The sequence below is a fragment of the Triturus cristatus genome, chromosome 2_2, assembly GCF_964204655.1.
Source record: "Triturus cristatus chromosome 2_2, aTriCri1.1, whole genome shotgun sequence".
In the NCBI taxonomy this organism is placed as follows: domain Eukaryota; kingdom Metazoa; phylum Chordata; class Amphibia; order Caudata; family Salamandridae; genus Triturus; species Triturus cristatus.
Genome location: NC_140582.1, coordinates 1,219,421,059 through 1,219,445,032, shown reverse-complemented (window position 1 = coordinate 1,219,445,032; position 23,974 = coordinate 1,219,421,059). Strand labels below are relative to the sequence as shown.

General features: G+C 49.3%; 1 protein-coding gene across 3 annotated transcripts in view; it reads left to right on the top strand.

Moving 5' to 3' along the window:
- LOC146863427 (uncharacterized) overlaps positions 1-23,974 on the top strand; it is a 262,248-nt gene that overhangs the window by 36,150 nt on the left and 202,124 nt on the right. For 2 of the 3 annotated variants that reach the window (XM_085642853.1, XM_085642852.1), the window contains exon 2: positions 17,049-17,348. In XM_085642853.1, coding sequence (XP_085498979.1) covers positions 17,049-17,348 — 300 coding nt within the window. Of the gene's footprint in view, positions 1-1,558; positions 1,855-17,048; positions 17,349-23,974 lie in introns of those variants that run through there. The other variant, XM_085642851.1, reaches the window with a different exon arrangement.

The window sequence follows — 23,974 nt, the reverse complement described above, 5'->3', positions numbered from 1 at the left end:
AAACGCATCCCCCCCATCTTCCTTCCCCCCCCCCCCCCCCCCCCCCCCACCTCGCATCCGTGCCCACCAATACCCGGACCTGTGGGGGCACAGCCCGACCCGCTTCGTGACTTACCTGGCGTCAAGGTCGGTGTCCGCACTGGATCCCGCCACCTAGCCAGTTGAGCAGGAGGGGCCGTCACCCAATCCGCCTTGGGTCTCTGGTGCACACCCTGCAAGAAACTAGGACAAGCATTACTCAGATTTCCCCCCCCCCCCATCCTGACCCTTCCCCTGCCTTTGCTCCAGTATTTCCCCTTCCTCCACGCTCTTCTCATCGTAGTCCAACTCTGATAGGCCGCCCTCCTCGGACTCCAGCCCTGTTGGCATATCTTCTTGCCATAGGCCGCCCTCTACGGGCTCCAGCCTCCTCAGCTCTGCCCGTTCCCTACATGTGCGCAGCAGTTCTCCCACATCCACACTCTCGCTCTCCTTTGCCCTGTGAGCCGCTCCTCTGGGTCCTGATCCGGACTGACGGACCTCTGCTCCCATCCCCCGGTGGCCGCATCGACCCTTCGGGTGAGGCTGGCGGGGACTTACCGCCCGCCTCCCGTATGACACGACCTTGTGGGAGCGCGACCGCCCGCATAATGCAGAGCCGGCCCATCCCCTTGGTGGAGTAGAGCCGCATGCTGCTCTCCCGATCACCTCACCACGCCTACCTGTCGAAAGAAATGGAGTCCAACAAGCCGGGGTTAAACCTATCCCCTGAGCCGCTGCACCCCCGAGCATCCCTTCCCCCCCCCCCCCCCACTCGCCCCGGACGAATGTCCCCAGTGCCGCGACGGTGTAGACCTCCAGGCCCCCCACCCCTAACCCGGCTGCCCTGTCTCCCCCCCCCCCCACCCCCCTGCCCACACTCTTTCCCCCCCCCCCCCCGTCACTCTAAACCAAAGACTCCCACTCTCGACGGACTGCGCCGACCCCCTGTGACCCCCCCCCCCCCGCTACCCCTGTACCCCCCCTATGTCCAACACGCCCACTCCCCCTGGGCCCCAGCGGCTGGCCCCCGCTCGCCCAGCCTGCAGCCGTCCTCCCGTGCCACCCCCCCCACGTCCAACACTGGGATGGACTCCCAACTTGGAAAATCCCCGCCTCCCCCTCAGGTCATCTCCCACTCCTCGCCCGTCATCTCTCTACCCCCCACCCTCTTGGGTAATCCCCCGCCCCCTTCCCACTTGGCACCTCCCCTGCTCTCCACCCCCCCTCCCCCCCCCCCAAACCTCAAACCCCCTAAATTGCTGCAGCCCACTGCTGAGGCTCGAACCCTGTTCCCCCTGCCCCCTCCCCTCCTCTGCACTCTCACTCAATAAAGGGGACACCCCCCCCCCCCCCCCCCCCCCCGCTGGTCCTCGGGGCGGGCGCGTCCCCCCTGTGCTCCGCCCCTGCCCTGGGGCTGCTGCATTGCTCCTCTGTCCCTGCTTCTGTTTGGGAGTTCCACCCCCACTCGCCCATGCCGCCCCCGCGGCCCCTGCACCACACCAGGTCGAACCGCCCCTCCCACCCCTTCTTTGAAGGCCAACATGGGCCTCTTCGCCGCGCCCCGCTTCCCCGCTCGTGGGCATTTTACCGGCGCGGCCGCATGCATCACACGGCTGCAACCCCCGCCTCCACCGGAACGCGCTTCTGCACCTGCGGCGGAACGCAGGCGAGCACAGCTGCTGCGACGACACTCGCGGCACGCCTACGGGGGCTTACCTTCACGTCGGGCCACAATATGTCAATGCGGCCCGCATCTTCGAGTAAACGGACGGCCTCCACGACTCGAGGATCGTCTAACTGCGTCATCTCAGTCCTGCGAAGGCTCACGCACAGGTACCACCGCTGCTGCCAAAGCTCCCGCAATCCGCGACGCCCAACCAAGGACACAACTGCCAACACGTGAAAGCCCCAAACAAACAAAATGCTCAGAGCCTCCCTAGACCGGCTGTCGTGTCACGGCCACCAAATTGGTGGCTCCTGACTCGAAATGGCCGGCTATAAACCCCCAAGCCCTAAACAGCCCAACCCCAGTCAACCAGCCCAAGACAGCCCAAACAGCCCCCCCCCCCCGGTTGCCCCCCCTTCCATGGGAGGGGGGGGGGGACAGGCCTCCTGCTGGTTGGCTGCCCCCTTCCCCCCCCCCCCCCAAAGCCCTATTATAGCCGCAGATCCAAGTGGCGTTATGCAAGGCGTGAGGATATTCTGAGGAGTAATTATGACTTATTCAAGGGTGGGGATGGCCATTCCTTGCTTTGTAACATATTGAAGTTTGGACTTTACTTATGGAAGAACCTATTTCGGTGCTTAATTTGACCCGGTGGCTCCAGGTGGAGCCCATCACCACTCCTTTTTGGAGACCTGCACTTTTCATCCGGCGCTAAAGAGAGAGAAACACAAAAAGAGGTAGATAGATCAAAAATCTAGGGGAAAGAAGGTATGAAAACTAGCCTGCAACATTGAGATAACATTGCAGGAAGTGTCTGGTTTTCGGTGGAAGAAAGAGTCATGAGGTGAAATCAAGATTGGGTACCCCTGGTGCTCAGCACCCCTGGTATTCGTAGCCCTGTCTTTGGGTTTCTGAGCTAGACTTTACGCCCCAGCACTTAGTGTTTTACAAGTTAAGCGCTGAGTACTAGTCTATTCTGCTGAGGTAACATATACATAAAAAGGTATTTTTAAATATGCACTGAAGGAGTATATTACTGTGTACTATTTATAGAAAATTGAAGAGTCCCACAATTAAACAGGTTTGAGTGCATTGCGTGAAAGTGCTGGAATTATACTTCGTGGTAAATCAGTGTGCATTCTTGCTGTTGTCCGACCAGCATGGAGCAGCTCTGCATTTCATCGGAAGGCCATGGCAGACAAATATTTAATTTATAAAGTGTATATGGAAATGATGTTAATCAACATATAATATCCCTTTGGTAAAGTCTGGGTCTCTCTGTGTGTGTGTGTATAGCTGTCATTTCTGATTCTACTGAATCTCGTTTGGCTTTCGGAATTTGGCAAACATGGGTTGTGTGATTCAAATGTTATTAAGGAAGCCATGTTTTGTGGGGTTTTCTACCAAATCTGATGATTAGTCTTGCTTTCTGCTAAAGTCAGACAACTGGACAGTCTTAACACAAACGTGGAATGGAGCCGGCACCAGATTAGGTGCTTTTCGCCCTTTCATTGAAAATGTTTCAGATGCTTTTGACTAAAAAACAATAATCCAGGCTTCTAAGGATTGTATACAGGCACCACGAGGGTCTCTTAACTATTTGCAAATCTCGGCTAAGAGAGGAAGTTAATTTGAGCAGCTGAGAAGACTTGGACAGCAGATTTACAATGGAAATTCACCAACTCCCATGTGTTTGCACTAGGAATTGGTGGGAGTGTCTTATATTTCATGGCCCTCACACCCTGTAAAACTATTTAAATATCCAATGTAGGTACAAGTTGGTCACATATTGACGCCATCGGTGTGGGGGGAGCAATGCACTCATGACGATGCTAAGGTGTGTCCCCACCTCTTCTGCCCCTCACCCTCAGCACTCTCCAGCTCATTCACATTCGTGTGAATATTAATGCCCCACTACTTTCAGACCATAGTGACTAGTCCAAGCTTTGGGAAGCCCAAGATTGGTTAATAGATCTGGGCTAATGACGAATTAGGGAGTCTAAAATATTTCATAAACAGAGGCAAAGCACATGCCTGAAACAAACATACCTCATGAATCAAAACTCAGTGGTTCATGAACTAATTCCTGGTGGCATTCAAGCATAACTCTCGAACCGTTTCATTCAATAAATGAAACCATACCATCATTACTGTGGTGCCAAATTTGTAGTTTACAAACTAGCTACACACGATTTCCAAACTTCAAGCACATGCAATAGTTCCCTGCATCCGACGTCTTGTGTGTGTCAAACCTCATTGAGCAATGGCTTTACTTTTCTTGCCGGATGCTGGGGAGGCTCTACAGGGAGCAAGGAGCCTGCTGGAGACCTTGGGAGGGTGGCGGGCCTTCGGGTGAACTGGACCAAGTCATGTCTGTTCCCTACCAAGCCGGACGGGGTGGTTTGCCCGGGGGATGTCCCGTGGGAGCCTCGCTGTTTGTCCTACTTGGAGACTCAGATTAATCATGCTCACGCTGATTTGTTGGAGGGCAACGTGGGGCGGGCAATGCGCAGGGCGAGAACCTGTTTTGACTTTTGGGGGACTCTCCCACTGTCAGTGGCCGGCAGGGTCACCCTGGTGAAAATGGTCATACTGCCCAGGTTTCTTTATTACTTTGGGAGCCTCCCAGTTTGGATCCCGGGTAAACTCTTCACACAACTGAACACTTTGATTACGGGATTCATCTGGGGCGTTGGAAGACGGAGGGTAGCGTTACTTACTCTGCAGAGGCCCAGGGGAGAGGGAGGCCTTGCACTGCCGAATCTGGAAGCCTACTACCATGCTGCGCAACTCCAGTGGTTCACGAAATGGGTGGCGGGTCACATCAGGCGTCCAGAGGACCGGGGAGGGTCGGATCCGAGCTGGCATCATTTGTCTTGTGTGCTGCTCCGGGTCCCGGTGAGGGATGCTTTGATGCCATTGGACTTGAGGGCGGTGCGACAATGCTGGGCGCGCTTGACCAGGAGGACGTATGTTCAGGTTTCTTATGCGCCTGAGATCCCCATGCGGATGTGTGGGGCGTTGCCTCACGGGGGCGATTGGAGCCGGTTATCAGCCTGGGAAGAGGCGGGAGTTATGATGCTGGGCGACCTCTATGAGGATGGCAACCTTCTCCCTTTTGATGATCTCCGGGAGCGGCACGATCTCCCGCGGGGGGACTTCCTCTTGCATGCAGCTCTGACTGCGGCTATCAGGAAGCGCTGGCGACGGGCTGGTGGAGCCGTCCACATCCCTTGCTTGTCAATATGTAGTGATGGCGGCGGGGACTTTTAAGGCGGTGACATGCCTTTACCGGCGGATTACCTGTGATATGCGTCGACCCCTGACTGCACTGCAACTCAAGTGGGAGGCGGACCTGGGGGAACCCATTGCGGAAAAAGCCTGGGATGAAATCATGGAGCGCCCATGGAAATGCTCCCAAAATGCCCGATTCCAACTCATCCAGTTCTATGTCTTTCATAGGGCCTACCTTACACCTAGTAAAATAGCTGAGTATTTTGGGGGGTCGGCTGCTTGCCCCCGCTGTGACCATGATGGGGCGGACTTCCTCCACACGTTCTGGGACTGCCCACGGGTGGGAGACTTTTGGCGGGAGGTGATGGCTGCACTGCGGGCTGTGACGGAGAGGGAACTGGAGGCGGCATCAGGGGTCTGCTTGTTGCATTGGTTCCTGCACACTGCTAAGACTAAGGTCACCAGCCGGTTCATTGACCTGGGGCTTGTCCTGGCCAAACGGGAACTTACTTCCCATTGGAAGGCGAGGCAAGGGCCTAACCTCTCGCACTGGCATAGGGAGGTGGTGAAGTGGGCGGGAAGCGAGGGGAGCTATAGATTGTGCATGGCTCGGCGGAATGGAAGTGAGAAGTCACAGGAAATGGCCCGGGCATGGGTGGCACTTCTGGAACTATTCAAACAGCCGGTTGAGGATGGCGAGGGGGGGCCTGAGGAGGGGGATATGGCAGGAGACCCTTGAGATTATCTCCATGTTCATGGGCACGCAGGGCGAGGGAAGGATTTTCGACCCGGGATAGGCAGCTACCTCCTGGCCTCTTGCCATACTCGCTGCTGTGCCCTGAAAGAGGGGAATCTGTCAAGCGGCGCGGGAGGCTTCAGGGTTCACTTGACTACATTAGATACTGGCGACATGCTTGGGAGGGTGGATGGGGTGGGGGGTGCTGTTGGGGAAGATTCGACGGGGGAGGGGTGGGGGGGTCTTTTGATTGTGTTGCATTATGGTAGTGGGCCACCCTTGTGGACGGACTGTATTATTGCGCAGACGCCTTGTGGGAAGAGAGATATGTTGTTGGGCTCCGAACAGCGGGATGGTCGATTTTATTATGTCCTGGTTCATTTGGGTAGCCCGTCAGTGGTCAGCAGGTTTGAATATGTTACCCTGTGAAACTCAATAAAAGTCTGTTTAAAAAAAATTTAAAAACATTGAGCAATGGCTTTACTTGTGTGCTGTTGCCAGGCTCTGCACCCAACCTACAGTTTGCCGCCAACTCCTGCTGCATAGACAAGCCCCTTCATGCATACACAGCGTGGGCTGGCCGCAAGTAATCCACCCCACTGTGCATAGACGCACAACCTAGCATGCGGCCCACCCTGCCACAAGTGGCCAAAAGCCAGGCAATGGACCCAACCCAAGCTGACAGCCACTCAAAAGCATGGCTGTTGGCAAAGCACCAACTCTATGCTGTATCTGACTATGGTTATGTCAGGGATGTCATTCATGTTATATTTTAAGATGTCATTAGTTATGTCATTGATGTTATTTAAAACGTCAAGAGTGATGCAATATGTGAGATCTTAAGAAGTACATGGTGAGTGCCCAAGTTCAAATTAGTTCAGTAAACTATAACTAGTGAATTAATGTAATGTTTTTGTTTTGTTTTTTAAACACTAGTTTATTATCTTATAACTTTATTTGAACCTTTTTGTTTTATCACGTGAATTTCCGTTTTTTTTATCCTACGAAGCTAACCCCACAGCTGTGCATGGCCTTTTGGCTGTACGCCATGATGGATTGACCGCAGGACCTCGTCAATGGCCACCCCCCTGAAGCGCACGAACCCTTGGCTGTGCAAAGCGGTTGTTGGACAAATGGCTGGCTTCTAGCCAGGCCCTGAGCCGCCCTGCAGCTAACCCTACACTCCGCACAGCCTTCTGCAATACGCAGTGGGAGGTTGGCCTCAGGGCCTGGGCTATGGGGAGGTCTGCCGACCAGCCCCTCTATAGACACTGTCCCCCACAGACATTCAACTGATATTTTTTGTTTTTGTGGGTACCGTGGTACTCGTGCAGTACTGGCACTCAGGCTTTACCAACCATAGTCCTCCTATCACAGTACTGCTGTACATTCGAGCTAGAGCTTGAGCGGCATCTCTGCGGTCCATCATGGAAGTACCTGTGGTGGGACCCATAAGAGTACCGCAGCTTATGTCCGATTCAGATACGGCAATTTGCTCCTAAAAGTTCCTAGAAAGGAGGCGGTTGGCCTAGTACTAGATTTATGTCCTGCCTGTACTACGGTCAAAGAAACCGAAGAACATGTTTTGTTTTTCTGCCCTAGATATCAACAGATACGCAGGAGGTGGAAAAGACCAATTTGCCTCAATTTAGGAGCTAGGCAGTATTAGATTGCGCATAGAATTCTAAAATCCGATGTATCGGAGCCAATAGTTTTTTTCTGTCAGCCGCTTTTTATTTGCCTTCTGGATAATCTAACAGAAGCTTTTATCAAAGATTGCACCGTGATATTAACTGTCTCGTAAAAAATGCAGTTTATGTATTGTGTACTTTAGGAACGCTCCCCTTATTTCTTGGGGACATTTAAGCTGCATGGTTCATAGCAGGAAGCATGCCCTACAGCTGTTTCTTAATGTATTCCGATGTATGCTTGGCTGTCCATTTCTATAGCCCTTTTTTTAAAAACCATTTGAAAATGTACTTGTTGTTTATATTTTTTTAAACTGTAAATTGACTGTTTTTACCTTTTGTATACTTTGATGGTTTTGCACAAATAACCGAATAAAGTTATTTGAAAGTGCGAGTACCGCAGTACCCATGTGCCAAAATAAAAAAAAACATTTAGGCTGGATGTCTCCCACCGATGCCAAGGGATTAGGGTGTACCTACCCTGGCCCCTTATATATTATTTGTAAAAGATTTTCAGCATACGGGGGATCAAGTCCTATAGCAGCGGCTGCAACACTTTCAGCCGACTTGTAGTCAATCAGCTTGTTTGGTAGTGTGGGAATAGCTGAAAGCAGAGAAAGCTACCTTGAACAATCAGAGGGCTCGATTTTTAGGTCTCGCGTGCGTTGCAGGGCAGAGCCCTGCTCTGCCTCCACGAGAGATATTGTAGGAGAGGATTTTCAGAAGAGGGCTTTAAGCCCCACCCCTCATTTCCATTGGCTGGCGTCACCGTTTATGTTAAACGGTGGCTTGCCATTGGAAATGAGGGTTATTGGTTGCCACCCTTTGGCTTGCGATCGGACTGGGTGGCCTGCTTCATGGCTGTCGAAGCACTTTCTTTTCTTTGAGGCTATGTGTTTAAACACATGGCCTCATAAAGATAAGAGATACCCATGCTCCGGCGCGGTCGTCTTTCACTTTCGGGACCGCGCTTGTTTTATCCAGCTTAAGAATTTCTTGTATCCGATGTCAGTGAGTTCTTGCTAATTGGCCTTCGTGTTAAATGCAGGTGGGTTGAGTTTGCTGTGGCTGTCGGGAGCACCCCGGGGCACGCAAACAACCAGGCTACCCTGACCGCTCAGCCTGATTGGAGGACAGCAGGAGCCTGTCACAATGCTTCTCCGGTGGAAAGTAGGCAGCAGCCTTCCCAATAATGGACCCGTAGGTTTGTTGAAACACAATTCAAAAGGTTTGCATCGAGCATGTGCAACAAAACAAAACAAAAAACTCCCTGCGCCTGTAAATGTCCAAGCGAGAGTGGGACTTCGGGTGTATTTTGACAGCAGCTCTTTCTCATTCGAATCAAGACGCTCTAGGTTCCCTTCACTCAACCCATGTGAGGAAGTTTGGCTCGCTGTTTTTTTCGAAATGAGTTTTTGTTGTGTCTAGTTTTCTTAGGTTCTGTCAGTCAACCCAGGCTTGCAGCGAAGTGGGAGTGGGTGCTACAGCACTATCGTGTCTACACACTCTACTCCCGGTGTTGAAATGTACGCTCTTACAGCGAGACACTTTAGACTGTAACCTCACACTTTTTGTATGTTTTCTTTGAGACCTACTGTACGACGGTTGCCTTTGGGTACAATACCCCTGTCTCCTCCCCCATACTCTGTACATTTAGGTATATTGTGCAAAGTGGTTACATTCTTGCTAGAAGCAGCACATTGGGAAAGGTGCTTGCTCAAGAGGTACATTTCTGTCAGCCGGATTTCTGAAGTGTTGCTCCGAACCGGGTTTGCTTTTTAGTTTAATTTAAAGGTATTGTCTGAGGGCAGTAAGAAATGGCCTTTGTATCCAAGTGCAGCCACAGAAATGAGCAGCGCTCAACGAAAGGCTGTGTTAATTGCCGGGGCAGCTGAATGTCTGTGCGTGGTACAAACACGCTCTCCTAATGCCCCCCCCTTACCCAAAGCATGGTATCTCCTTGCGCCAACCCCTTACCCAAAGCATGGTATCTCCTTGCGCCAATCGTACACACGTTCCTTTGTATGTTTATTGGCAGCTTTTCTTATTGGAGCGTGAGCATTTTAAGTTTGACAGCTCCCCCTACAGAATGATTGCCACCATTGGCCACCATGCACGCCAATGTTTAGCAGCAGATCTTTTTTTGTAGCACTTTGGTAGACAAGCCTCAACCCCTTTTCCATGTCATGGGCTTTTTAATACAGTAATAAGGGCGGTTTTTAAATGTATTTGCAGATGACATCATAGATTCCTTCCTTGCTAGGTACCTGCTTTAAAATAAAAATTAATGTGAATGCTGAACCTTAATCCTAGTTTGAAGAAACTGACTGCATGGCCATTTGCACATGTCTATTGATGAGCAAGTTTGGTTACTGCCTATGGCATACATTTTTTAAAAGGAGGGCTCGGTCTACTAACTATGCGCAACTTGCTCGGACTAGTTTATTAAAAACCAAGTCGAAACACCCGGGTTTCTATTCTTAGATGTGGACTCTTTCTATTAAGTTGTATGATGAGACCCACTCTTTCCCACTTCCACCCCCCCCACTCTCCTTCTCTGCTGCAAAACCAGGCGTATTGACACCAATCGCCCTGAAGTAAATGTAATTAAATGCAATCTAATTTCAAGCACATTAAAATATCAGACACCAGTGATGGACTTGGCCCTGCTTGCAGGGTCATCCCTAAACTTTTTGGCCTTCCCCCTAGACTTTTTCCTGACATAAGGTTGGTGGTTTCAGGACTCTGGGCACCTTAGCGCTGGTTAGCAGTGCAAAGTGCGTGTGCTTTCTGCCTTCCATAGGCTTACATTAGGAACCCCCCCTTATGGGACATCTTCCCCCCATGGCAGAAAATATATATGCCATGTTTGGTATGTGTGAAATGGAAATATTAAATGCTGCGCAATGGTGTGCATAGATTTATTTTCACCATTGTGGAAATGCCACTTTTAAACCTTGGCATTTCGGTGTGCTGTGCCTGCCTTGTGGAAGGCTGGCTCCGCCCCCTGGGGTGTGTCTGTCTCCCAGACCCCAGCTCATGAAGGGAGGAGGGAAGTCTGGCAGACAGGGTGCTCTACACCTCCCCCAAAACCAGTTGGGACCGGTTTCCCCAGAGACCCTTCCAGAATCTTCTGGCCCTTTCTGGTAGGTGGGATGAGGGGTGTATATATAGAGTAGCTGAGACTCCATGTGTGCGTGCTTGGACTTTGATTTGGAGGGGACACTCTGCCAGGAGGTACCGCCGCAAGTCCTGCATGCTGGCCCCTGAGCCCACCTGTACCCCTCTGCTGTCCACAGAGCCAGGGAGAGCCCTTTGCTGGAGTGAAGACTGCTGAGCCAGGAGGAGTGCCATATTATGAGGGTTGACTGTTCCAAGGAACTGCTGTCCTGTTCTGATGAGCTGCCCAACTGCCTGCTGATCTTGCCCAGCATTGACTGTGCTCTTCTGCTTTCCTGAACCCAGCACCTTGTGAGCGCAATGTTATTTCCAGCTCTGCCTGCCTTCTAGCACGTCGTCAGCGCTATATTTCAAGTGTCCAGGCGAAGAAGAGAGCGTGGTTCCTGCAGCGCCGTGCTGCCAGCATGATATGAGTGAATCCCAGCGTGTGAGATTCCCCCCTGTGCTGCTGATCGAGGAGCGGGTGCCCACCCGCTTTATACTTCAACTTAACGGGAGCCTACCCCGTATTGTCGTCCTTTGCGGGTGCCCACCCCGCGTTGTTGCCGCAGCTGGAATTCATTTTAAGAGCGGGAGCCCACCCCACTCTTGTGTTGTATTCAGCGGGAGCCCACCCCGCATTATTGCTGCGTGGCGGGAGCCCACCCCGCACAGAGGAATTCCCTGAAGTTCACCGCTGCCGGTCCGGGAGTCCAGGAGCACCGCGTGGGCTCTCCCGCTGATGTCAGAGGGGAGCTGCGCTAGGATTGGTAGCGGCGCCGGGAATTGCCCGGCAACGGGGCGGCAGGCTTGGAAGGAGAGAAGTTCCGGAGTCCCAGCATTGGAGCCTCGAGGGCTCCTGGGGCCACCGCAGAGACTGGGAGAGTAGGAGACACCCTGCAGAGAAGCCACCATTGAGAGGGGAGCCGGAGCCTCCCGGGCTCCACGCCGAAGTACACAGCCTCGCAGGCTCCGCATCAAAGTCCCGGGTCCCAGGAGGGGGCCCGGGTGAAACCAAGTGAGGTGCGGCGCGGCAGATGGCGAGCGGGGCGGGGCTCCCGAAGGTTGGTGAGAGCCCCGCGTGTGCCAGCAAGAGCAGCCTGGAGACCGGAGCCGACGAGGAGGTCCCGAGACCGGGGCCTGCCGGTGACCGGTGCCGACCCGCCTTCAGCCAGCGAGGGGAGCCTGGTGAGTGGAGCTTTGTGTCGGGCCTAGGAGGGTTGGTCGAGGCTCATTGTTGGTGCCTTCCCCCGGTGACCCCCAAGCCCTCGAGGAGGGGGCTCCCCCGGGTTCAGTGCTGTGCTGGCCTTGTTTTTCCAGCTGCCCCACCTGGCAGTGGGCAGTTGCAACGTTGGCCAGCTGCATCGAGGGGCATGCTCGTTTTGCATAACAAGGTGGGGCCTATAATGGAAGGGTAGTAATCTGTGGGCTCTACTGATTATGTTTTATGCCCCATGCTCACGCTTTATGCCTAATGAGATGATTATGATTAATGCCTATTGGTATGATGCATTTACACGGCTGATTTTGTGCAGGATAGGCCTCTCTCAGTAATGCCATGATGTCTGCGTAATGTATTTCTGCCTAATGCTTTTCCCAAAGTTTCGCGTTGCTGATTTTGCACCTAAGTAGGGTTTGGGTATAGTGCATTCATGCTGATGTTCTACACCATATGTTTTCGCGCCCTATGAGATGCTATGATCCTGCCTAATGCTTCTCCCCTAATGCTTACATTGCTGGTTTTATGCATAATTTGCTTCTACCTGATCTAAGGTGGCCTATGCCTAATCTAATGTGGTTTACGCCTAGGGAGACTCCTCATGTTTCTAGGCCTAATGTTATGCATGATGTGATTTATGCTCAGGAGGATGCTTGATGCATGTGATTTTGCCCAATGTCATGCAAAGATGTTTTCATTCTATGCCCACTGCAAACGTGATTTATGCTAATGAGGTATGCCCAATGTGTTTCGCATGCTTTTAGGCTAATGATGATGCCCTATGTTCACAGGGTTATGCCAATGCTAATATGATTAGGCCTAAGGCTATGCAGAATATGTTTTATACTTTATGCCTACTGGTTCTAGGCCTAATGCATTTATGCTAATGAGGTTTTTATGCCTAAGGTTATGCAGAAGGTGTTCCATAAGATGCTAATATGGTTATGCAAAATGCATTTCTAAGCCTGACCTAATGTTTTCCCATGATGTTCCAGATTCATGACTGATTACGTTTTTATGACTAATGGTTCTGGCAGCGGCTCGATTGGACCTGCCTTGTACATATTCACCTGTAAATTGCTACCTGGTCCCGAATGGCACAATGTATATGTAAAAGTTATTTTTACACAACCTGGTGTGGAGTCTCTTCTGTGGTGTGCCTAGTGTGCCGCCTGTGAGTGTGCTGCGCAGATGCTTTACATATTGCTCCCGAGTTTAGCCTACCCACTCCGTGCCCAGCTACCTCGTTTCTAACAACCACACATAGTGCCTAGTAATTTACTAGATTCAAAGGACCCAAAGAAATATGTAATGTAACTGGCACCCACGTAAAGCGCTCCAATACCGTTGCGTCCACACTATATACAACTGCAACAAAAAAAGACAGTGAGTGCTATATATAAATAAAGTACAAAATCCCCTAACAAGGTGGGCAAGTCACTGGGGCGGGCAGACAAAATAAATAAATGTGACCCAGAGGTACATTTTAGCTATGGAACTAAAAATACTTGCCACCTAATCTCGGCTCGACCACTTCACCTAAATATGCTGAAAATAAACACTTTATTCTAAAGTGACATTTCCCTGGGAAGTCCTTTGCCTTGCTATCGAAATCATTGCCTACCAACCCAGAAGTGAAAACTGTGGAACTAGGAGACCGGTTTTTCAACCCACTCCTCCAATTAGGCCTACCTGTGTGCTCTTGGGCAATCACTTTTTGAATGTATTATCTCCAGGCATATAATGCTGGCATGTGGTGGGGTTGTGGACAATGCTCTTAGTTTAACAGCGCCCTCTGCCTCACCACGCTCTGACCGGTGTGAATCTTGCTCCTCAGCGACTCAGCACCCTGAAAGCTCCAGGCCGCATGATGTGCTGCATTGCTAAATCCTTATAAGGTCTCAAAGGCGAGACCGATTGCATTGCAAATGCTTGTTTATTTCAGCTATGTGCTGGGGAAACTTGTAAGCTGTGTTCAAGGAACAGCAAAGAGAGCTAATGTCTTACTGCATCAGTAGCTGTATTTCAGCGATGACTGACCAGTCGAACCATGTTAACTGTGCTGGGAGTGTTTACAAGTGTTTGGTGATGGCAATCAGCGAGCAATAGCATTTTAATACAAACTCTTTCACCGCAGGCAGATTTCCTCTTCTAGGCCTGGCTCTAAGCCTCTGTTTCATGATTTTTTTTTTTTTTTTTTTTTTATTGAGTTTTATATAGCGCGAACTTGACCCCAATCGGGTATCAGAGCGTTTACATAGCACCAGTTGCATTACATGCAGACACATTCATTAGGTCTCGCCTGAGCCAGCGCTTTAGCGCTGCTCTCGCGAGAGCTTTTGTAAATGGGGGATCTGGAAGTGCAAACGAGTGCTTTCAGGCCTCCAAATACAGTGCATGTGCGCCGGGCGCACGCACCATTTGGCAGCCTGCACACCATTTGCTTTCACTTTCGTGGCCGCACGGCCGCTTTGATGTTTGATCGCGATCACTTTCACTTTCGCGGCCACACGGCCGCTTGTTCTAATGTAACCCAGATTGCTTTCCGACTTAAAAACAAACACTCGCCATGTCCTTCTCACCATATTGTTAGTTTGTGATCATTTATCAACTCTTTCAAAACCAAGCATCCATTACATGTTGTGAGGGTTTGCTGTTGTCGCATCTTTGGTGTTTCGTTACTTTCAGCAGAGTTAGTGTGATTGGGTGTAGAATTGTCTGCACTTCTGCACCGTAGCACATTTCCACTTTCAGACTTTTTATTCACTGGTAATATGTTTTCAAATTGTGCAGCTATTTTTACTGCCCCCTCCCCATTTTACATCATTGCCAAGTCTCGTTTACCCTGCCGTGCGTGTTTTTCAAGTATACACATTTTTCTCACTGAGGAAAACGGAAATGCTTAAGCACCTCATACAGAACAGATCAGAGCTGTAGCAAGTAGGGTTGCTTTTATTCACATGCTGTTTGTTCATAGACCTCGTCAATTTCATTTAAAACTTCTCGGTAACGGTGTCTATCTCCCGCAACAGAGAGACGCTGTGCTGAATCTCAAGAGGCAGCGACTCGACGCAGTCCAGGTATTCACGTACGAAGCAAGTATGGTGCGATCTTCCTCTACGCCAACTGGGCTGCTGCCACCGCCACCCCCGGGGGAGCCTTGCTGCGGTCCCAGCATCCTAACACAGGGCAGTCTCAAACTAAAACCATGGCGGTGGACCGGGAATGGTCGTCCTGCTAGGGGGACTCTGCAGCCTTCCTCGGTTTCTAAAGTTGCAAGTACTTTACTCACAGAAATATAACCACAATTTTGCGTTCCACTGCCAAAAGCCGGGTTGTGGTTCTTATCTCCCCTCTGCCCTCCCTCCATATTTTGAGCATACTGCAGCAGAGCTAAAAAAAAAAAAAAAAAGCTGAAAGGGAACCACCGCCAGCACTCGTGGCCGATGCTGGGGTCTACTTACCTCCTCACAAAATATTAAAAGTGCCTGTATGCAGCTCTTTCGTAGTGAGTGGCTTACACATGCCTTAAACAAATACCCAAAGCCGACATCTGGAACGAGCAGTTCCGTCTGTATTTCCTTCAACATATTTAAAACATTTGACCTCTTAATTTACTGCTTTACTTCCAGTCTCCAACAGTGTTTTTCACAGCTAAGGATTTGAAAATATCTGATTCAACACAAAGATTAATCATTCTTTGCGATGTTCCACGGTGTTTCCTGTGAATCTTTGGCAACAACAAACCCGTTCACAAATATGTATTTTAACAAGCATTTGCAATGCAATAGGTCTCGCATTTATACGAGTTTGAGCTATTGGCATTGTAAATGACAGTGCCTTTTATTTAAGTTTGGTTTTTTTAAAACATAAATAAAAGGCACTGTCATTTACAATGCCAATAGCTCAAACTCGTATAAATGCGAGACCTATTGCATTGCAAATGCTTGTTTTTGTTAGGCACGGGGAGATTAAGTTATTTGCCCAGAATCACAAGCTGTTTATTCAGCGTCATTGTCGAGACTGGAACCCAGTTCCCCAGGTTCGAGGTCGACGCCCTAGCCGTTAGGCCAACTATTCATTTTACGTTATTGGTCATAACGACTAACCTTTCAAATATACTACTTAGCTCATTTCCGTATCTGAGAGTCGCCCTTCGGTGTGTTTATTTGCAGAGGATAGGATAGCACGTCATCCAGATAGCACTCAGCCTGGGAGCTGCTTGGCTGAGTTCTAGAAGGAAATGGAGAGCTAATCTGCGCATGCCTCGTGCTGTTCTGAGTGCGCTGATAGACACGCTACGGGAATGCCCGGAATGCGCCTAGTCATGCAGGGAGCGGGCACGGTGCCAACTTAATGTTCCCTTTCTACATCTTGGTGACTGACTCTGGCGGAGAGAGAAACAAACACCCGCCGTGTGACCCAACATGCGAAAAACTCAATGCTCATCCTAGCAGCCGGCAGTGGAGCGGGGACGAGGGAGTGTAGCTTAGGGTAATGTTCAGGGCACAAGTCCTAAAAAAAGAAGTGGGGGGGACGCTGTCACCGGAAGTGACGTCACAACAGGAATCTCATGAAAAGAAGTGGGGGGACGCTGTCACCGGAAGTGACGTCACAACAGGAATCTCATAAGTATTCATATGCCTTTAGATGACGGGGCATTTCACAGCACTGCTACCCCTGGTCTGTTCCTCGATGTCCTTTGCAACCCCCCCCTCCCCCCCACTCCCCCGAGGGGGTGCCCCAGTTGCACAACGAAGTGCTCAAAAGTGCACAACATACAGAAGGACACACATTCCAAGCGTTAACCGCCAACGCCTGCTCGCTCCGCCTCCCAATCACTCCAGCCTGCACACACCACCGGTGCCTCTTAAAGTCTCCAATTACAAATATTAGCATATCTTTGGTAATTTACGGGAAACTTCCCTCCCACCCGGGCTCTCTGCTCACACAATGCTGTCCAGCTTTTGGGCAGGGGGGACGGCGTCCACCCGGAAAAACCTGGTAAAATAAGTGGGGGGACGCCGTCCACCCGCGTGGTACCCCGACTCGAGCCCTGGTAATGTTGCATCATTTACTCTACACTATCGCCCCAGTCAGCGCCGTTGTCGTACTGTCAAGCCCCCGACTTACAAGCATTCCTTTGATGACAGTGCCTACCTGCCAAGGTTTCAGTGTGCTTCTGTGTGTCATTTCCAATTGTTTGGTGTGTTCATGTCACAATTGAATGTTTATGGGTTACCCTTTCATTACATGTATGATAAGGCATTTCTGGACATGCAGTGAGAGCTTCAGACATGTATTCTGTTTTTCCATGTGTTACAGGCGCAGAAGTAGTAGTAATTGGAACCAGGGGAGAGAGCGCTTCCTTTTCTGCTGGCCCTTTTAAAGACTATTGTGAATGGAGCTTTCTTGGCAAAGACAAGTCTGCTTCAAAAGGAAAGGATGTGATTTATTCGGATGGACGTACCTGCCCCGACCAAGTCTTTGACCACTACAGAGACCGCGTGAAACCAACGTGCAACGGCTCCTTCTTATTACAGAATGTTCTGTCTGAAGATGCTGGCTTCTACAGATTAGAGTGTGATGTACAACCGACTGGTTACTACGATCTACGTGTTGTTGGTAAGTAGGGAACCATGGCCGTTGTAGCATTTCATGTGCTAAGTGCCGAGTATAAGAAATACAGTAATTCACAGTAGTGTTTTTGCAGAGATTTCTGATGAATTCATACTTTCTGCTTAGTGACATGAATGCTTTTTTACCAAAAACGAAAAAGTTGCCCTTTACACAACTGATTTCTTACAATGGGCCAAACAAGGCCTGAACTAGGCCCGCCTCCATCTTGTATTTTTAAGCCTCCTGTTTCTTCGTGCCGCATAATGTGCATACCTCAAATGTTTTGTTGATCTGTTCTTCTTAGTAAACTCGTTGGAAACCTTCCTTCAGCAACTAAAAACCTGGCTATTCTGCAATGAACTTAATGCAATTTAAAGAACGCCTGAAGAACTATGTTCCGGGCCGCACATTGCGGTCTTCTGAGGCCTGCCGCCTGGCCGCTCCAGGGTGCAATGCCGCATCTAAAGGGGGCAGAGCCTTCTCCGTCTCGCTCCCACAACTATGGAAACAACTGCCCGATTACCTGCGCAAGGAACCGGAACTCCTCCCCTTCAGGAAACCGTTCAAAACGATCCAGTTCAGAGAGGCCTTGGACACTGTATAACTTACCTCTGAAGAAATATAAACTCCTTCTCAGGGGTCTCACTGATACTTAGTCCATTCAAACCAATAATAAAGAATTTGGCACCGAAGCTGAAATATAGAAGAACATTTTTATTAAACTCAAATGAGTGTGACTACGTCACACAGAAGCCGTAGCAACTGAATGAGGTAGTCCATAGAATGGTTTTACTTCACATCTTATATACTCTTTATCCTGCCCCAGGCATGTAAGGGAGTTGTACCAATTACATTCCTAAACAAATGGAAAATCTGGAGGGTCAGCCGGTGAGTAGCCTTTGGGGTTTTAGCAGGATATGGACAAAACATTATAATTACATAGTTCACAAAGGTTAATCTGATTTAGATGGCACTGCAGGGCATGGCATGATTACATGTACAGTATCTTGATTGATCTCAGACAAAGATCGATCAGGGAAATTGGCTTTGCGAGGTCAGTTTCAGGTGAAGAGGTCAGTTTCTTACAGTTCATTCCAGAGTCAGAAAGAAACCTAGTTAATGCATACATGGACTAAGAAGGCCAGGCCACTTTGTTCGCCAGGCTACCTTCACAGGCCTACGTGAGGGCAACACAAAATGGTGGCACAATAAAATGGAGTCATGAATTGCAGAACCTCACTTCCCTGTGCGGCCAAGCATCCGTTTATGACCTTTGGCAACTCTCTCAAAAGCACTTGGAGACTTGCCGGTGATTAGCGCTATACAAAAATCAATTAACATAACAATGAAGTACTCCCTAGGTATTAGTGGGGAGATACCTACAGCGCCGCGCACACTACGGAGTAACCGAGGAGCCGTGCGCTTTATTAATGCTGTTTCATTCATTCAGCAAGTGACTGTGCAAGCTTTTTTTTCCTGCCTGGTACAGCACGTTTATTCATAATATCAGTCTGGCATTGTTACGGGGGTCTTCAACTTTTTGGGTAGGAAGAGCTACTTGTAGCAAATGAAAATCATTGCGAGCATTTAATATTAGTGTTGTCATAGTGACCATATCATACACGTTTACATTACCTATCACCTTATGAAAGATTCCTAGAGCCAATCACCTCACTGCATCAGCCAAGGTTGCCAGCGGTGAGGACAAAAAGCGTTGTCATTTTGAATACCTCTACATGGGTCGTATACAACATTCAACACTGCAATGCCCGTGGCACTAAAGTAGTCTTTTTAGTAATGTCTTCCCAAATGATTTCATGCTTGAAAATCTGCTTCAAATATATTTTGGAAACTCTGCATTTTTTTCGCCAAACATCAGTCTTTGAGTTCTGAAAATATACACTTGTGGCATACATACAATAATTCTACAAGCAAAAGATTCTATTTTCATAGACTTGGGCTGCACATAGGAGAGCTACTTGCAGGCAGCATGAGCTACTCGTTTGAGAAGCCTGGCTTAGAGCGAAACTCGGTTTGTCCTACCACATTGGATGACTTTAGAACACAAAGGGTGTATTAATAATATAATAATAATAATAATAATAATATCCACATTTGTAAAGAGCGAACACTCACCCGTAAGGGTCTCTAGGCGCCGTCGGGAACACTAAGCAAGCTATTGCCCAGAGTCACATGGTGCTGGGCTAATCTGCCGCCGGGGATCGAACCGTGATCCCCAGATTCAGTCACCCTGGCCGCGGCGCCACACCTCTTCCCTTTATTAAGATAGTGTATGATGTTGCATTGGTTTCTGTCTCCTGATCTGTTAAACCTATGAAACAATTCCACCACCTTATGCTCACAGTGCGATTTCCATTGTGCATTGTATTATACAAAGTTCTCACTGTAGAAGTGAGCCATGGAATCTTCAGCCGCATTTCTCTGAGCCTTATGCTTAATCCCAGTGTTGTCTGACTATATTTTTACCTTCTGTAATGAATTTCCATTCTTTATAACCCTTGTACTCTGTCTCAAGACGGCTTTTGTTACTGATAATGCCGCCTATTTTATTGATGATTCAGTTAGGGGCACATTTCTTGATCTATTCTTGAGGATAACACCTTGCTTTATATAGTACCTATCAGATTATCAAGAATAGTCAACAGTGTTTACTGATTGAAACGGCATAAGAAGTGGAAGCTGGCACAAGTAACAAGCATTTGCAATGCAATCGGTCTCGCCTTTGGGACCTTATTTGCATTTAGCTGTGCAGCACATTAGCCTGGGTGCTGAAGCATCTACTGTTCTTTAACATGCCTCTCCAATCACCTACTGCTCTTAGCGGCCATTCTTCCAAGTTGGGTTATTAATGCATACTGTCCTTCTGGAAGAAATGCTCCAGTTTTCTAACAAAAAAACCACCTAAACAATAATTATAGGACTAGTGTGTGTTATGGTGTAGCAGTGGATCACTACAGCAAGGTCACAAACGGTAACAAACAAAATGTACAAAAAGTGCCTCTTTGCGAGCTCTGCATTTTGGTATAACTTTGACCAGTGTCCACGAAGCAGAAGGCCTTTTTATGGAATGCATTTTCAGATCATCTGGGAAGAAGCAGGAGTGTGTGCTATAAAAGCTGAAGAACATGTGCTTTGTTTCCCCTGTGATTATCTCGTGTATGGCTGACTCTATAATGAAAATACACGCAGCTGCTGGTGATAGCAGAGGTTTGCAGCCCAACCTTTCTGTAAGAACTTGTGGTTTCCTTGCATCCTATGCGTGGGAAGAAAACGCAGCCTGAGGCGGCCTCCAGCAAGGAGGGCTAAGTAGTGTGCTCTAAAAATCAGCAAGAAAGGGCGTGAATTTGGCGATGAACAATAAATTAAACCGGTATAATGTCTCATCTCCCCCTTTTCTTTTCAATGTCAGCCTTTTTTTTATCCCTCTGTACTTCATACAAATAGTTTCTTTTTCCTTTTATTGTGTAAAGTGGAGGTTTCTTGCCAGTCAAGATGTAGGTAAGAGTTCAACACTTATCTCAAACACTTTTAACACTTCATAATGGAAAATACGACTCTCCTTCAGTGTCTTTCGAAATATTACCCCTTGTACTTGTGTTGCGCAGGGTGAGCTGCCTGCTCAGTACAGAGCCCGCCCCTCTCTGCAGCTGCCACCACGCGCCGGATGAATTTGCGTAGCGTCCGATTCGAACTATAACAGAACACGGGATGTAGATAAATTAAAGTGAAGAGTTGGGACTTGGGAGCTCCTCCGAACGGTTACTGTTTGTTTTGTAAAATAAGGGTTTGAAAATCAAAGGTGTGAGGCCACTTTACAGGCAATTGTGCTTGGCTTCTCAAACGCCATACCCATTGTTACAAGATAATAGACACATGCCCTTCAGATGAAGCGAGATAGTCTACGCAGGGCCTGCTGATTACCAGAGCTACGACATGCCTCAATTTTTAAGGAACTGAGCAAATGTGCAGCAGTCAGATGCCCGGCTATGCAGTTCCTTCCATTCCCAGTGCCGCCTGCTGTTTTGCAGAGACCTGTCCGAGGAGAATTCCCACAACCCCGAACTGCTGGAAAACAGCTCGTCTGGAGTTGTCCATTGAATTTGCACGTGTTGTTTATCTACTATGGTATGAAAACACTTAAAGCTTTGTCCGGAACCTGGGTTTTTAGGTCTCGCCTGGCGTTGCAGTGCAAAGCGTTGCTCGCTGGGCGAGAGATTTTGTAAAAGATCAGATGTGAGAAAGGGGCTTGAAGTCCTGCCCCTCATTTCCATTGGCTAGCGTCACCGTTTATGCTAAACGGTGGCCTGCCATCAGAAAGGGGGTATTGTAGCCGCTGTCCTTTCCCCTTTTCGTCCGGCCGATCCGGACTGGAGCATCTGCTTTGCGGCTTTCGCAAAACACTTTCTTATCTTTATGGAGCCATGTGTTTCTAATTAGAAACACATGGCCCCATAAAGACAAGAGATCGATGCTTTGAGCTGGTTCCCTGTTGATTTTTCTGGGGGGAGCAGCTTCCTCTCTGGCAAAACGTGCCGAGAGATGGCAGTGCCTGGAGAGGGCCTTGTGTGTTTAATCCCCTGCAGACAGCTGCACACAAAGTCGGGGGTGGGGGGGCAAGGAGAGGGGGCTGTGTCTGAAAGCTAATTACGTTCTGTCTAATCCGTCAGGGCGGAGGGCAGACTGCACAAGGCCTCCTGGGGCTGTTACAGCGCCTCGTCCTCCCCACTTCCCCTGCCTGCCGCTGGATGCAAGCGCAGTGTGCGTCAGTCACAGGGAAGCGCTTTGTGTGGTACAGTGGTGGAGCGCTGTGTGGCTCCCCAATGTCTGCGACACTGACGTATCTCCAGCACTCTTGTATGTATGTTCAGTGTTTGTGTGCAGCATCACTGAGTGTCAATGTATAGTGTGTTTGACTGACAACACTGTCTGTGTGCCATTGGTAGCCACTGACATTCGTTTCGTGTGTCACACTGTGTGCGAACTGTGTGTGCGAGTGTGACAATACTGTGTGCCATTGGTAGCCATTAATGTTTTGTTTCGTGTGTCACACTGTGTGCGGTGTGTGTGCGTGTGAGAACACTGTGTGCCATTCATAGCCACTGATGTCTGTTGAATTTGTAATCGCTGTGTGCCTGTGTGTGGGACAACACTATATGGCGCTATTCGATATTGGTGTTTGAGTGCATCATCGCTGTGTGCGTCTGCGCTTCTTTTAGAGTCTTGTTTGTCGAGTGCGTCGGTGTGAGGGTCGGCGTGTGACAAACCAAACCTGTGTGTCTTTTAGACTCTGGTGTTTGAGTGCGTCGTTGCTATACGAGGTGCTTGTGCGTGTGTGTGTGTGCGCGTGTGAGACAACACTGTGTGCCATGTGTAGCTACTGCTGTTTCGTACGTCATTGTTGTGTATAAGAGGTGTGTGTGAGTGAGAGAGAGAACTCTGTGCATTTGGTGGCCAATGATGTTTTTTGATTGCATCATTGCCCTGTGTGAGAGACAACACTTGTGCCATGTGCAGCCACTGCTGTGTTTCGTGCGTCAAGCTGCATACAAGAGGCCCCCGCGCTTCCACCTACAAGAACACTGCGCTCTATGAAGCTTTGCTGGCAGTAGTGTCCAAGCCAAGGAAGACACAATGGGGGGTTCTTCCTTTTCTGCTTTGGCCCCCAGAGGCTGGGGCTCCTTGCCCTGGTCTCTCAGGGCCATCAAGGGCCCAGATTCTTAGACGTCAGCAGAAGACTTGGCTATAATAAAGGGATCTACTCGCCTCTTTTGTAGACACGCGTCGCACTGATCTGCGAGCGCCTAGACAGTCACTCCGCCGAGCAGCCTGCACACTATACATGCCTTTTGATGTGAGGTGTGAGTGGCAACACTGTGTGCCTTTGGCATCTACTGATGTTTGTTGAGTGCATCACCGCTGCGTGTGTCTGTGTGTGTGGGACAACACTGTGTGCCATTTGTAGTCACTTATGTTTGTTGAGTACATCATCGATCTGTGCGCGGGTGTGTGAGACCACATTGCATGCCATTGTAGTCATTGATGTGTTTCGTGCATCACACTGTGTGCAGTGTGTGTGTGTGTGTGTGAGAGAGAGCGAAAACCCTGTGCCAGTTGTAGCCGTTGATGTTTCTTGGCTTCATCTTTGCTGTGCGTGAGCTGTGTGTGTGAGAGTGACCGCACTGTGTGCAATTGGTAGCAACTGCTGTTTGTTGAGTGCGTCACCGCTGTGTGTGTGCGGTGTGTGTGACAGCATTGTGTGCTATTGGTAGCCACTGGTGTTTGTTGAGTGCGCCACCGCTGTTTGCGAGCTGTGTGTGAGACAGCAGTGTGCCATTGGTAGCGATTGGTGTTTCCTGAGCGCGTCACCAATGTGCGCGAATGCGCAGCATTTGTGAGTGACTGTGTACATACAAAGCAAGTGGATAGTTGGGGAAAGCCACAGCTGCACTACCCTACTATACACACAATGACAATAATACAAATAGTTCAGGTTGCCCACCTCAAAGGTCCACTATCCAAGGACCATATATGTTTAGACACCAAAAATCATTTAACAGAGAGGCAACACTGTAAAGGAGTAATAATAATGATGGTACATAACGCATTTCAAA